A 16,585-nucleotide genomic window follows, 5' to 3' on the forward strand; every position below is an offset into this window, starting at 1 on the left:
TAGATTGACCGTGAGGTTTTGGTGCCTATCTACTTTCGGCCACCCCTCAATGTACATTGGTTATTGCCTGGCCACCCTCATAAAAATGTTCTGGCTACACCTCTGCTTTCGGTAGCCATTGTTAACATTGGGAGTCTAAGCAGAATTTGATATAGGGGCCCCAAACAATCAACCATTATATTAATACTTTGATCAGGTTTTTGCTTGGTGTGTATTCAATTAATTTAGCTGAGAAAAACTTTTCACAGAAAATGTTAAATTATTCATAGAAAATGTATTTAAAGTTGCAAATGATATAAAATAACATTCACAATAGATTAAATAGCTTGATAAATTATTAATAAAATATGTTAACACTGTCTCCAGTATGATTAAAGGTAATGCTTGATGAATGGATGGATGGCGAGATAAAGTGAAAAATTGATGAATGGCTGCAGCAGCAGATGGACAAATGATAGTGTGGAAAGCTGAACATTTCTCCTCATTTTTTAGGCATCAATTAATGCCTCATCAGTTATAAAACACTGGTTGCACAATTTTTAAGTCTTTGAATAGATTAATAAGCTTTTCCCAGCAGGGACGTCCACAATACATCTTTTTCATTTACGATAGGATTCTGATATTGCACCTTTGAGAAATGACAAATACTAATATGACCCAATACGATATCAGAATGAACCATAACCATTCTTTTAATACTTATTTTTAGTGTGCAATGTTGAAAAAGGTTTGATGAAGTGATGTTATTGAAATAGGGAATGATAGGCAACAGCAGGTATGAGAACAAATGACCCATTTATTATTAACCAACAATTTGAGATATTAGGTAGAGACCAATTTAATCCAATATTCATTTTTTGGCTGATATTGGACCCAAATCGGATAGGGACACCCCTAGTTCAGAGTCTGGGGAACACTGAAGTTGAAAATGTAAAGGTTTTATTTGGTAGATGAAACTGTCACTACACATCTGAACATGAGAAGCTGTCAGCTCAGTTGATCTATCCTAAATAAAATTTGAAACTTTTGTATTCAGAAACTGGCATGCTATATACAACTCAGAAATGTTTTTGTATTGCCTTATCCTATCACTTTTTACACCTAAAAAAAAAAATGAATTCCCATAGTTGACCATAATTCCTAAAATTGTTCAAACTATATCCTATAGAAAATACAAAACATTTTACGAATGAAAATAAATCCACAAGGTAGAAGGGATCCAGTTATTTAAATGGAAATAATATTTATTTAATAAGATAACATGGTGATAAGGGGACCACAGACAAATGCCATATCAGTGATGCAAACAACCAAAGCAATAATGCAAACTAAAGAGAAGAAGAAGAAAGCAAAGTGTGGCAACTAAACAAAGGCTGATTTAAGTCAGTAAACATAGTGTTTTAGGGTTAAAGATTTTAAGATGCACTATAGCTTACAGGCATATAATACAGTAAAGCCCAAATAATTTCATGTCCCTAAACAATTTAAAATGAGTATCTATTTCAGCAATGTTTATCTTCTAATTGTAACCATATTAATATTTTGGATTGTCCAGCTGGAGTCCAGACTTGGATCTGACGGAGGGAGTTGGAGATATGTGGGATGGCAAGGCATTTCAACCTTAAGCAGTTGAAGCTCATTGCAAAATAGGATTAAAACAACAGTGGGAACATGCATATACCTGGTCAGCAACTAGAATTTTAATTGCTGCTATGTCAATATTTACCCGCTAATTTGTAAAGAACATATGACACTTCCCTGTTACAGCATAAAAACAGCAATACCCCAGTACATTGGCGCCTTTCTAAGGTGCCATTTCAAACCAGAAGCAATTTTTATTTTATTTTTTTTATTAAAAAGGCTATAAATTTGTCTTTAGTATTAAGAAATCTGGCCTTTTCTCTTTTACTGTATTTTAAAACATGCTTAGTTATGCTAAATTATGAAACTTTTTGCTATAGGTCTGTAGTTTTACTCATTCCAGGACTTCTCCCGAGTCTAGTTGATGATGTGGCCAACAAGAGGCTCCTGCTTAGCTCAGACCTCTTGAGTTATATTTATCCCATGTAAACCTCTCTAGAGAATGGCAAACTGAAGGTCTGATTTCACTGATCTGTCACCCTCCCTATGGCTTGGCTGTTCCAGTCCAGTAAACACCTCTTACTAATACTGTGATCCGAAACCAAGCGGAAATAAAAGACAATGAAGGCATCAATATTATCTCATAAACACCAGAGCCTAGCACTATTTTTTCTCCAACGTTTCAAATGAATAGCATAGTTTCTTTCAAGATAATCAAGTAAATTAATTGGAAATTAAAAAATAAAACGCTGAATTTCAGGGAAAGTTTGTTTTATTGTAAACAATGGAGATTATGTATTGTAATAATTACACAGGGTCCTCTTATACAAAACCGTCATTTAGCTGAGGGGCGTAGCTCTAAAAGCCAAACAAAACTGGTGAGAAATAATGGTGAAAACACAATGATTTCAATCTATATATTTCACCATGTTACATAGATTCATCACAATGTAATGGACAGATTAGCAAATGTTTATCGAAAGCAGATATTTTAACGTGATACACCAACTTGTCCAAACCAGCTTTTCTTTTTTTCAATTTTGAAATGTTTTCATTCTTTCTTTAACAGACAAAAACTCAAAAAATGTATAATATCAAACATTTTCACTTTAAAACAAACAAAAGAAAAAGAGCAGCAGATGCATAAACTACCCTTTTTGTTAGAATTAACATCAAGCAACAATGGTAATAGTCCTCGGTATCAGTAATACGGCCTCCGTGGATTATTCTGCAAATAGAAAAAGCAAAACAAACGAATGCTTTATTAAATATGGCAACACCAAAAATCCAAATAAATATACAAAACATGCAGCATTTTACTACAGTAGGGAATTTTTTAAAACGTTCGGACACTACAATGAGAAATGAATGTATTTTGGGGCATTTTATAAATTGGACCAAAACCAACTGTTTTAATAAGAGAAAGTGGAAGGGAATTCAGACATAGTACAAAGCTGCAGTATTTTTTTTTTACCAGATTCACACCTTTGAGAAAAAAAAATCTATACAGTTTCAATTTTGTAAACTGATCTGTGTATTGGATTCAGCCCCTCTGACTCGGTACTGTGGAGAACTGGTCTTTTGGGATTTGGCTCATCAACTGTTGCCAGTCCTTCTTTGCAAAATAGCTCAAGCTCTCTTTGATTGGATAAAGGGAACCCAGAAACATCAGTTTTCAAATCTTCCACAGATTTTTAAATCTAATTTAGGTCTAGATTTTCTCGAGTCTTTTGTAGCCTCCAAAAACTTTTCTTCCACTTTTGTATTTAGATCTTTTCCCATCAACTCATCCCATCAACTACCATTGAACAATGTTCCCATTTCTGCTAAGGATAAACATCCCCACAGCACAAAAGAGCTCTGCCATGCTTTATGATGGCAATGGGTGATGTACAGGATTATTTAAATTTCACACAGCATTTTGCACTTATGTGACCACGAAAGCCGTCTTTTGTGCTACTTTCTGTTGGTCTATCACATAAAAAATCTCAATAAAATACAGTGAAGCTTATGTTTATGACAGGAGACAATGTGAAACTGTTCAAGGTGCATGAATATTTACATTCCATAGCATATATTTAAAATAAAACACAAAATATCAGCTGAATTTGTATTATATAACAGAAATACAGAAAAAAAAAAGTTTTTTACCAGGGGATTTGGCCTGAAGCGGTAGGCAAGCATCATCCTCTTTCTGAAAGCATCATACTCATCATCCCCTTTTGACAGCTCAGCTGGGCGTTCAATTCCAAACCCTGCCCCGTTCAGGGCGGTGGTTCCCCTAGAGGGTGACAAAGAGATAAACTCAAATTCCCTGAAGTGTTTTTTTGCCCAGAAAGTGCAGGCATACATGACTTTCAAAGAAATACAAAAATGTGTGGAAATGGTACAAATAATGATAATTCATAGCTATTTTTTGTTTTAAGAAACATTGCTAAATACAAGATAGAATAAAGGAATGCAAGGACATTATTAACATACATGTTTATAAATATGAACAAAGGGGAAATCTAAAACAGGACGAGAGCATACTTGTTAACAGGAGCTTTGATTCCCTGTCCTTCACTGCCCAGGCCTTCTCCTTCCTTCCATCCCATTTTCATGAGCATTTGGAAACCAAGATTCTCCACCGTCAACTTAAACTCTTTATACTCCGAATAGTCTGGGTCGCGGCCTTCCTGCAAGTCAACATTACAAAGTTGTGAAAACATGCAAGATATAAAACCGGTTCAGCAACAAAAGGACGTAATGGATATGAACTTTCCCCGGGTAAAAGTAGGGGAAGGTTTGCTTTAAAAGTTTATCTATCCCCATTAGAATAAAAAAAAAAAAAGAAAAAAAAGACCATCATCTGAGTGTGCTTAGTAAATGTGTACTTTATCTCACACTTCTCAATTTACTCAATAAAACATGTAGAATTCACAAGGGGACCAGTAACAAAAGAAAGTATATAGTTATAGGACAAAATCTAGGTTTTATATTTTTAAAAGTGTTTTAGAAAACATGTAAAAGAGTAAATGTAAAAAAATTATAATAAAATGGGTTAATTATTTTGGTTCCCTGTGCTTGAAATAAAGGGTGTAACTTAAGAAGTGTCCACATAACTAAATCAGTAGCTGTTCAGCTTGAAACTGTTTCCTCACAGGATTTATCATTTAAATATTTAAAGCTGATTATTGGTTTCACTAGTTATGTTAGGAGGCAAAGGGGATAAGATATTCTTTGTTCTGTTCCTCTTCCTTCAGATGTTCTAAGTTGAATTGTGTTTGTTTTGAGAAGAATCAAATAAATGTAGACAAATAAAATACAATAAATAGATTAATCTATAAAAATACAAATTTTTTAATAATTTGGAATTTATCATTTTTATACTTACATATTGCAAGAATGTTATAATTTGATAAAGATAATTAATTTCAGGTCTTGAGATCAATTCCTTAGCAACAGGTAAACTATGGACCTTTTTAATAATTTTATTTTCTAGTTTTAACTTGTCTTTTCTGTTTGTTTTATTGTATGTATTTTTTTTCTTATTGGCAATTACCGTTTTTGTCATCTCTTAATTGTTGACGTATGCAGCCCTTTGGTCGCTTATATGTGTGTAAATCCACTACATAAATTTTAAATGATTGATTTATACTAGGGGTGGAACGGTTCACAAAATCCACGGTTCGGTTCGATTCACGGTTTCGTGGTCATGGTTTTCGGTTCGGTTCGATTCGGTATATGTTGATTGTTACACCGAAATCCCATAAAAATGTATGAAATTAATGAAAAAATCCCCCAAAAAATATAGGATTGTAATTATTTTAAATGATTCGCGGAAACCCTGGATCATTTCCGTATGTTTTGCTGCTTTGAATTTAATCATCTCGCGCATGTTCCCTACCATCTCCAAGGGACTCAGAGGGGAGCGCACGGGAGCCACAGTGTGGGCTGTAGGCTTTGCTTTGAGCAGCCGGTCTGGAGCGCAGCGGGGGTTGCTGACGGAGTAGGAGGGATTTCGGGGTTAGCATGACATGTTGGTCATGTTGCTGTTAGCATAAACAAAACGTGTTGCACAATGCTTGTACACTGTTGCACTTTTATCCACAACTTTCTTTCCGCCGTCATCGTAGGTCACTCTAAATGCAAAGCGCTCCCATACAGCAGACCTATAAAGTGCTGCTGGTGCATCTTCCAACTCCTGTTCTTTCCCACTCGCCATTCCGACACAATTCTCCACAACAACTGATTTTTTTCCCCTGCTACACCCGGCTACGCTGCTTCACTTCTTCTTCTTCTTGTTTACTACTGGTGGTTGGTTTTGGTCACAGTACCGCCACCTTCTGCTCTGGAGTGTAAACGCTTCACCTATGAGAAAAAGGAGCAGCACATGTACTGAACGAAACACGCGAATCGAACCGAGACAGTCGAACCGAACGGTTCGGACGGTTTTCATAAATCGTCCCATCCCTAATTTATACACATTAATAATGTGGGTCATAATGTTCCTGATGCATCTCTGTATCTTTAACTGATGACAGAGATAATTACAGTAATAAAGATGGCTGCCATGAGGGTCTTTTACATATGTTTATTTTACTTATTCATTCACACTTGTCCTGTCTGAATATTTTACTAAAAAACCAAAACAAGTACATTGATTCATATCCTTGTTTAAACATCACAAAATACTCAAAAGAATATCTTTTCTCCCTTTCATTACTAAAACTACCTGAAGTATTTCAGATATAGCTTAAAGAGCGTTGAGAAAGCATCACTGGATATCTGTTTTTATAGCTATAGTTAAATTAGTTGCGTCTCCTGTCTTCATTCAATATTTTAGGACATCTCTTCAATTATAACATATCATTTTGCAATAAAACTGGTCTCTCTTTAGGGAAAATCAAATGTTTCAGATTTACCTGCACAGGTAACGTTTCATAAATGTACAAAGATAAAGGTTTAATATAGCTACCTGTCTGGACACATGTTCAAAAATAAACTGACAGTTTAAGCACTGTTACGAAACTCTAGTTTCAGTCCAAGTAATCTGAACAAATCCGCAATCTGTTAAATCTATAGAAACTATATACTAGAAGTGATGCATTTGATTAAGTCAAAGAAGAGCCAACCTTGAGTGCTTTGAAGGTCTCCATGAATTTCTCCAGCTCTTCAGGGGGAAGGAAGTCTCCAATAAAATGTTTCCCTTTCCCCATTTCTGTCAGAGACTCCGCCCACTCTGGGATTGTTAAAGAGAGCAAAAATTAAAAGGAAAGAATTAACAGTAAAAAAGTCATTATCAGCTGCTGCTGTAAGTTACAATGCACGTAAACATCTGACTGCATTTCTCTTGCATACCGCGAGTCTTCTCCATTTCCATCTGTCTCAGCTGATGCTCCCATGTACCGGCCTCCTGGTCCACCTCTTCGTCACTGTCATATTCATGCTGGTGGTCTCGAATGGCTTTCTCCCACAACTTCTGCATGTCTGCCATCGCACGTTTGTGCTTCATGATCATTTCATACATCTCTTGCATCTGTGCAGAAAAGACACTGGTGAGCTCTAAAAGACATTTCTAATAATCAAACAATAAAACACATGAGGTAAGATTCATGCATAGCCGTATATAGAACTGTGCTGAAAGTTTCATCTTAATCTTCTTTTCAGTACCTAAATAGAAAAAGATAAGCTGTACCGGGTCAGGTTGACCTAGAATTACCTATTGGTGCAGTTACTGAGGAAAACCCAAAGTTTGCCTTATTTAGTGTACAAAAGGTGCTCTAATCGAGTTGGAGGATGTTTAGAGTAAGTACATCACTTCCACATGTCTTCAAACATTGTTAACAAATAACCGTAACAATGAATGCATTATAAGAAAGTGACTGTGCTTTAGTGTTTGAACATTAATTTTATGTCCACTATAGGAAATCATTGCATTGCTTCTTATTATATTATGGTATTAAAGGGGAACTGGTCAGTACCTTTGACCAGTTATTGGGTATATTAACAGGTTAAAATTGAACAAAATAGGGCATTTTTGGATTGCTGCAAATGTAGCTTAATGCGTCTCAGTAATAGTTGTAACCGTCTACCTCCTGCTGTTCCTTGATTTGCCTCTTCTGGTCCTCGGACAGTTCCGTCACTCCAACCAAACCGAGAGGCTTTCCCTTCTTATAACCAAGACCACTCAACTCCTGAGCTAAAAGAGGTCATACGGAAAAGGTTTACAATTTTGACTTTTTAGTGATGTAGCTTAAAGATATACTGAAGTAAGAAAAGCATGTTGTCAAGTCTTCTATATTCATCACCTATAAAAAATACTCATGTATGCAACTACAAGAATAAATTAGCATACCAGTTAAAGAGGGTGTATTTGGATCTGGAACACTGATATCTTGGGGAACAACAATCGGAGGAATTGGCAACTGCACTTTGTCATCTTCAGATCCCCATCTGCTCTTCCTCTTTCGTTTAAGAGAAGGCGCTTCTGATTCTTGATTCCGAGGCTGTGGAGAGGATCCAGATAGAGAAGACCCAGATGGACGTCGAACGTCTGTCTTGGAATCCGCAGGTGGCGGTGAGGAGCTCTCAGACGTAGAACGGTACTCCTGTAGTTTCTTCCTGTAGAGAAGGTAGGCCGGACTTTGCTGGTCGAATAAAAAGCTGGAGAATAGAGAGAGCCGGAGAAATTTTCATTCAGATCAAAAAAGAAAGCAATAACATAAAAAATAGAATATTTTGCACAACAGTGCTAAAAACGCATAAGGACCTGAATGCAGGATTGTCTCTGTTGCGTTCAATAGCGATGGCTTCAACCTCTGGGCCACCTTCCGCCACAAACTGGGCCAGATTTTCAACGATTTGCTGGGTTTCCACGTCCACTGGGGGGGAGACTTTAAGCAGCCTATTAGTACTGGGACTCAATTCACACTCTACTACTGTACCGTACTCAACTGGCCCTCACACAGCAACAGTCTAGAGCCAATAGGGAATAAGAAGAGGAAAGGGGAGGAGGAGCAGGGGGGACAGGGCTGGTGAATGGGGGTATCTTTGAATGTGAGGCTTTAACACAATAAATCAAAAATATTAAGCTACATAACAAGTTTAATCTTATATTTGTAAATATAACATCTTTCACTAATACAGATATTCTATTATTTTTGTCTATATTTTAATAATTGATATTCACTAGTCTTTAGAAGGACAAAAAAATCAGTTCATATCAAAAACATAAAAGCTTTTCTGTATAACCTGCTTTAAGGACAATAAAAATAATGGTTCATTTAAAATAACACCACCTTCTGTGATTGGTTAATTACAAAGTCACGCTGTGATGACGTCACCATAGGCAGATTTTTATCTTTATGGAAAGTAATAAATGCTTGATTATAAAGCCTATGCAGATCTGTAAATTTTAAAATTTAATTGAATTAACTCTTCGAAAGGAAACCTTGAAAACAATCCAGCCATATTTGTTGGAAGTGTAAAACGACGTAAAATAAACCTCAGCTTGTACTGCAGTAACACTGATTTATTTTTGGATAATCAAACAACCTAATTTAAGTAGTACATTTATTTAGTGGGTGTAAAATGTATTGTATATAAAAGTTGGTTTTAAATGCTTTAATATATGCATAAAAATTTTTTCAGGTACTTTATTTTTTTACAATGATCAAAATTTGAATAAATTTTTAATTAGTTATGAATTAATAGATTTTTCTTGGGTAACATGGCAAAATAAGCATTTTCTTAGCCACTGAGGATTCACATTCAACTTTTCATCACACAGAGTTAGCAGGATGGTCATACAGATAAAAAAAAATGCTGCAGATAAAATCTTAAGAAAATCATTATGCTTTGTTCACACCTAACACACATTGGGCAGCATAAGTAGCCCTTTACATGCAAAGTCAATGGTTGACGCGCATCAAGGCATCAAAAGGTCCTGCGGCGCATCTAGAGCAGCAGAAGCAGCGTCTCATGAGCTACTGACATGCGTGATGCGAATCACAAGTAGCAGATGTTGGGTTCGAAAAATGTATGAATTTTTGCTGCTCGACGCACCATATCAACCAATCGGAGAAGCAGATCTGAGGCTGTCAGGGAGACAGACACAGCACTGCTGATGCAGAGCTCTATGATCGCTCTCCTTAAACAGCTTATTAATGCCTAAATTGACTTAAAATGTTGAAACCTTATTCTGGTGCTTGCAGTTTATAACACATACCTGACAAATACTAACATCTACATCATGTCGCCATGGACAGTAGGTGAAAACCCCAAGAGGCGACTGGGACTGAGGCAGCTGCTGATTAAGATTCCCATTTGTCGCTTTAAAAAAAAAAAAAAATCTAACTACGTTTAACCCACTTATAACAGCAAATACAGCAAAACCACTCCCTGCCATTGAACACAGGAGCAGCAGGAGCATCGGACGCGTCTGTACACACTTTACTGGACCTACTTCAGGAGCTTCAAAGATGCTCTAGAGGTGCGTCGGACCTTTATGTGTACAAACATAAAAAATGAAGCAGCAGGAGCTTTTTTGCTGCTTCAATCGCGTGCGGTCTGAACGTAGCATTAGATGTTGCAAACATACTAACTGCATGCAATAGAAATTTGGCAGATAAACTATTCTTCTTCATTACCTTTAAAATGTATCAAATTATGGAGTTTTAAAAAGCAAACTAGGACTTTAACAAAATTTGCGAAGCATCGAATAGATGAGACTAAAACTGAACTCAGCAACAAAAAATGAAATTTGGTTTGGTGTGAAACAAATCCTGCTCAGCAGGATAATGATCATCTTAAAAAGAAACATTATAAAATGCTAAATTAATGATATATTTCGAAATATACCAACAAATGTGGCTGGAACTGCAGAGGTTTAATGCAACTCTTTTAATCTGCTGCCGGCTTTATTTTTCAAACTGCTTATGACTGCAGACTGACTTTTGCTTCTTACAGCCCACATCACCTTCAAGTATTAGCAGCTCATCTATACTGCTGGAGAATTATCTTTATATAGTCATCATTACCCTACTTAATGGCTGAAGGTACATAAACGCCTGAATGTTTACAAAGATATAAATGAATAGGGATTTAAATTCCCTATCAGCAGTAAAGACTAAATATAACATACCGTATTTTCACGACTATAAGGCGCACTTAAACGTCTTTTTTCCCCCTCAAAATGTGCGGTGCGCCCTATGGTGCGGTGCGCCCTATGTGTGTTGTAACTGCGACTTTTGAGACCACCTCATTGAGGAGATGATGAAAGAGTGGCTGAATGTAAGGAGACCAGCTGTTTTTTTTCCACTCATCACCATTAATCTGTAACTCCATGCGTGCCCATCTCACAGCTGATGTGAAAAACATGGGGAAACAAATTAACCCTGTGCTCGCTGTTCAACCGCTCGACATCGGTGTGAACCGGACCCAGCAGGTGCAGCAGAAGCAGCGAGGAATAACGTGTCTGCTGGCTCTGTTCTTCAAGCTTTTGCAAAAGCAGGCATTATTTCTGAGGAGCCGCGCTGCACGGAAAGTGACTCTGACAGCGCAGAAGGGGAAACTGGCATGTCTGATTTAGCGCAGCTGTTTAATTCAGAAACAGAGGATGAAGACTTTGAGGGGTTTGATTAATACTTTGTAATAAATACTTGAATAAAGCACAATCATACTCAGTTTTGCTCCCGCTCTATTTTTCTACCTGAAAACTTAATTCAACAGCAGGCTCTGGTCCGCGGCGCATCCGGACTCACCTCCGCAGGTGTTTTTTCATCTAAATAATCTAAATCTTTTTAAGTGAGAAAGTCCACCTGAAAATTTTATCATTGCAGTCAGCTCATCCAGATTATTATCCTGCCTATGTTTTAAGTTAATTTATGCGTCAATAAACGAAGAAGAAGGGGAAACTGGCATGTCGGATTTAGCGCAGCTGTTTAATTCAGAAACAGAGGATGAAGACTTTGAGGGGTTTGATTAATACTTTGTAATAAATACATGAATAAAGCACAATCATACTCAGTTTTGCTCCCGCTCTATTTTTCTACCTGAAAACTTAATTCAACAGCAGGCTCTGGTCCGCGGCGCATCTGGACTCACCTCCGCAGGTGTTTTTTCATCTAAATAATCTAAATCTTTTTAAGTGAGAAAGTCCACCTGAAAATTTAATCATTGCAGTCAGCTCATCCAGATTATTATCCTGCCTATGTTTTAAGTTAATTTATGCGTCAATAAACGAAGAAGAAGGGGAAACTGGCATGTCGGATTTAGCGCAGCTGTTTAATTCAGAAACAGAGGATGAGGACTTTGAGGGGTTTGATTAACACTTTGTAATAAATACTTGAATAAAGCACAATCATACTCAGTTTTGCTCCCGCTCTATTTTTCTACCTGAAAACTTAATTCAACAGCAGGCTCTGGTCCGCGGCGCATCTGGACTCACCTCCGCAGGTGTTTTTTCATCTAAATAATCTAAATCTTTTTAAGTGAGAAAGTCCACCTGAAAATTTAATCATTGCAGTCAGCTCATCCAGATTATTATCCTGCCTATGTTTTAAGTTAATTTATGCGTCAATAAACGAAGAAGAAGGGGAAACTGGCATGTCGGATTTAGCGCAGCTGTTTAATTCAGAAACAGAGGATGAAGACTTTGAGGGGTTTGATTAATACTTTGTAATAAATACATGAATAAAGCACAATCATACTCAGTTTTGCTCCCGCTCTATTTTTCTACCTGAAAACTTAATTCAACAGCAGGCTCTGGTCCGCGGCGCATCTGGACTCACCTCCGCAGGTGTTTTTTCATCTAAATAATCTAAATCTTTTTAAGTGAGAAAGTCCACCTGAAAATTTAATCATTGCAGTCAGCTCATCCAGATTATTATCCTGCCTATGTTTTAAGTTAATTTATGCGTCAATAAACGAAGAAGAAGGGGAAACTGGCATGTCGGATTTAGCGCAGCTGTTTAATTCAGAAACAGAGGATGAGGACTTTGAGGGGTTTGATTAACACTTTGTAATAAATACTTGAATAAAGCACAATCATACTCAGTTTTGCTCCCGCTCTATTTTTCTACCTGAAAACTTAATTCAACAGCAGGCTCTGGTCCGCGGCGCATCTGGACTCACCTCCGCAGGTGTTTTTTCATCTAAATAATCTAAATCTTTTTAAGTGAGAAAGTCCACCTGAAAATTTAATCATTGCAGTCAGCTCATCCAGATTATTATCCTGCCTATGTTTTAAGTTAATTTATGCGTCAATAAACGAAGAAGAAGGGGAAACTGGCATGTCGGATTTAGCGCAGCTGTTTAATTCAGAAACAGAGGATGAGGACTTTGAGGGGTTTGATTAACACTTTGTAATAAATACTTGAATAAAGCACAATCATACTCAGTTTTGCTCCCGCTCTATTTCTCTACCTGAAAACTTAATTCAATAGCAGGCTCTGGGCCGCGCATCCGGACTCACCTCCGCAGGTGTTTTTTCATCTAAATAATCTAAATCTTTTTAAGTGAGAAAGTCCACCTGAAAATTTAATCATTGCAGTCAGTTCATCCAGATTATTATCCTGCCTATGTTTTAAGTTAATTTATGCGTCAATAAATTGTATCAGAGGAGTAATCACAGCCCTGTGTCATCAGCGATGTGTCTCTCATGGCCAGCTCCCAGGTTTGAATAATACTTTGTAATAAATACACCTTGCAGCTTCATTTGCTGTGATCAGTGGGAATAAAGTAGTTTTAATATGTTTTTAAGTGGGAAAATCCACCTGAGAGGACATGTACCTGTATATAAAAAACGCGCCCTATAGTCCGGTGCGCCTTATGTGTGTGTTAAATACAGAAATGGGACACATAACTGAGAGTGCGCCTTTTAGTCCGGTGCGCCTTATGGTCGTGAAAATACGGTATTAACATTTTTTTCAAAACTCTGACTATACTCCAATGTGTTTTTGTCTGTGTGAATTAAAGGTTTTGACAGTTAACTAAAATATTCATAAGGTAAAAAGCAAAAGAAAATGTAAAGCATTTTTTCTTTACCATTTTCTGATTTTATCTCAGGTTTCTGCAAATCCTTCTTCAACACTGCAACTCGGTGTTTGAAGTACAGATACTCCAAGCTGCTTTTATTAAATAAGAATCTGTGAGGCATAAAAAAAAACATTAATTTGATCATTATTCACACAGTTTATAACAAAAGAAACTTCCAGATGGCTTAAAACCTACGTGAACATAGGGTTATCTTTATAGTCCTCCATTGCCCTCTTCTCCAGATCAGGTCCTCCTTCTGCCACGAAAGAGGCCATCTTGTCGACAATGAGTCTGGTATCTGAATCCTCTGGGGGTGAGACTTTAAGGAGGCAATGAGTAAATTTCCTCAAATGGCACATTTGACAAAAATGCCTAACAGAAGACAAATGTTCCTCTGATATATGTTAAGGAACCAAAGAATTGTCCTATGGTCACATGTAGACTCAAAACATGCAGGCCTTGAATTACCTTTCATCTCTAAGAACTTGGAGTAATCAGTCTCCTCTTCCTCCTCTTCATCATCAGGTGAGGAAAACACACTGGGCCTTTGGCTGAGAACAGGGTTCTTCTTGGGCTGGGAGTAGCTCTTGAACTGACTAAGCATTTTGCTAACTTTAATCCCAGGCCGCTGACCAACCAAAACACTCTTTTTCTGCAAACTGTTTCCTGATGCAGATGAAGTTGAACTTAAAGAAGGTTTAGCATCACTGGTGGAATCTAGAAAGCGTAAAAAAAAAAAGGGTGGTATTTATCACATACTATACTTATTCTATATCAAAATAAGTAAACAAAACAGTTTAGGACCTACTATTCTGATAAAACAATTACATCATATTCCAATGCCTTCCAATAAGTCCCAGTGACTCTAAACGAAAGTGAAACTGTTCATCAAAACATTAACAAATACTGACCTGACACATTATTAGCTTTCTCCTTCTGCATCTTCATGAACTGCTGTAAAAAGCTTCCATCATTTGCAAATTTATTTGAGGAAGGTCCCTGTGGAATGGGCAAACTGGTGGGACAAGTAAAAAAAACAACCTTAAAAATGTATCAATAAAACACAATTAATATTTGTAACACAAAGAGAAGCGGAATATGAATATATATCCCAGTTCAGGAGAGGTCTGATTACCTTGGAGGAAGGGACTTGCTTGCTATCTGAGCATTCAGCTTTGCTTGCTCTGCCATTCTTTCTTCAATCTCCTTTTTCTTCTGAGCTATGAGTTTCTCTTGGCGAAGAATATTAAGGTTCATCTTGTTCTTTTGCTGCTGAGCTGGTCTTGAATTCCAGCCTCCTCGTCCTATGAAATTACATAAATACACACATATACTGGAGCTGATGACACTTCCGGATCAAGAGTAAGTCCGTAAATTGCTATAATTTACTTGCTGATGAAGGTTCTCAGTCATCCAGGTCATAGTCATTCCGTAAAAATTCAAAAAATATCCACTGGACTTGGTTTTCAAGATTTGAAGACGTTTCGCCACCTCTCCAGGAAGCTTTCTCAATTCAAATGTCTGGATCCGCAGTGAGTTTGAGTCTTATATAGACAACGCCTTGTATTGCTTGGAAACATGCAATGGTAACCGATGAATGGGTCGTTAGTTCCATCGTTAGCCTGTAATATCTGAACCTGCCTATGATGGAACTAACGACCCATTCATCGGTTACCATTGCATGTTTCCAAGCGATACAAGGCGTTGTCTATATAAGACTCAAACTCACTGCGGATCCAGACATTTGAATTGAGAAAGCTTCCTGGAGAGGTGGCGAAACGTCTTCAAATCTTGAAAACCAAGTCCAGTGGATATTTTTTGAATTTTTACGAAAATATAATTTACTTATTCATTTATTAATGATAATAGGATTGAGGAGACTAACATGGAGCAAAATAAGGATAAGGCACAACCGATATGACACATTCTAACCCAACATTTTTAAAAATATAATAATGCACAATTATCAATTTATTTGATCTAATTCTGTGTCTAATTAGGTGCAATTTTTATTGCTCAAGACTTTTTCATAGGCAAACCCTTACTGCACATTATCCTGGTGAAAAAACAAACGGTTTTTCTTCCAAAATATTGGGCGTGATTAAAATGTTGTTCTTCAGATATGCTTTAATTTGATCTGACTTATAAAGAGATGAATTTTTCAACAAAAGTCAGAAAAATGTAAGCCTCCAGAAAATCATTACTGATTACTGATACACTAAAAAAGACTTAATAGTCGTAACATGAACAAATGTTGCTCTGTAAAGCACTGACTAGATGATGGAAACTAAATGCTAATCGCACTTTTCGAGTGTTTATAAATTAAAAACCCGGATCTACCAATACTTCTTCTAATGCATACATTTAAAAAACGTTAATCTTCCTTTGAATTATATCATAGTAACCAGCAATCTACCTGCTTATATCAATGTAATTAACTAGGACTATATAAAATTAACCTGTTCTCTACGGATATATATTTAGAGCTAGTAAATATATAAAGCATAATATCTACTGATAAGTTGCGTAGGAACCAACGGTAAACTGTAGCAAGGATTATTTCCTTACCCATATACATTACGATGGAACTATAGTTCCTTTGTTTAAAACGGTTGATACACTTAAGTACTGTAATTCATTAGCTTGTTAATTTAAGCTAACCAGTTAGCTAATGATTTGAGCAAACCAAATGTTTAGTTACGAGATAACCTACGTCATGGCGAAACTAACCTATTTGTTTGGGCAGCAAGAGCTAGTATAAATATATTTTTACTGAAATAAATATTACCTCCATCGCCAGACTCCATGGTCCAGTCAAGAAGATAAATATACAAAGAAAATAAGCGACACACAGAAAAGGAGGCCTCCAGCTAGAGCTGCAGTAGCTCGGTGAGTAACGCAACGTCAATAACAACCAAACTTCCGGTTTAAGCTTTTCAGATTAAAAGCAAAGCCCAGAACGAATATACTACTTATATGAGAC

The 16,585-nt window shown here is 36.8% G+C and overlaps 1 protein-coding gene across 1 annotated transcript; it reads right to left on the bottom strand.

The window, feature by feature from the left end:
* Positions 1-2,335: 2,335 nt before the first annotated feature.
* sugp1 (SURP and G patch domain containing 1) lies at positions 2,336-16,528 on the bottom strand. Its single transcript, XM_038270204.1, has 14 exons — positions 16,391-16,528; positions 14,738-14,906; positions 14,514-14,617; positions 14,071-14,319; positions 13,798-13,921; positions 13,612-13,712; positions 8,336-8,459; positions 7,922-8,229; positions 7,659-7,765; positions 6,925-7,102; positions 6,699-6,805; positions 4,114-4,259; positions 3,733-3,862; positions 2,336-2,809 (listed from the first exon to the last, which is right to left on the bottom strand). Exons 1-14 carry the CDS (start codon positions 16,407-16,409, stop codon positions 2,783-2,785), a joined length of 1,893 nt encoding a protein of 630 aa, XP_038126132.1. The 5' UTR covers positions 16,410-16,528; the 3' UTR covers positions 2,336-2,782.
* Between the last annotated feature and the right edge of the window lie 57 nt (positions 16,529-16,585).

The sequence above is a fragment of the Cyprinodon tularosa genome, unplaced genomic scaffold (assembly GCF_016077235.1).
Source record: "Cyprinodon tularosa strain WSP-4 unplaced genomic scaffold, ASM1607723v1 ctg12, whole genome shotgun sequence".
Taxonomy (NCBI): Eukaryota; Metazoa; Chordata; class Actinopteri; order Cyprinodontiformes; family Cyprinodontidae; genus Cyprinodon; species Cyprinodon tularosa.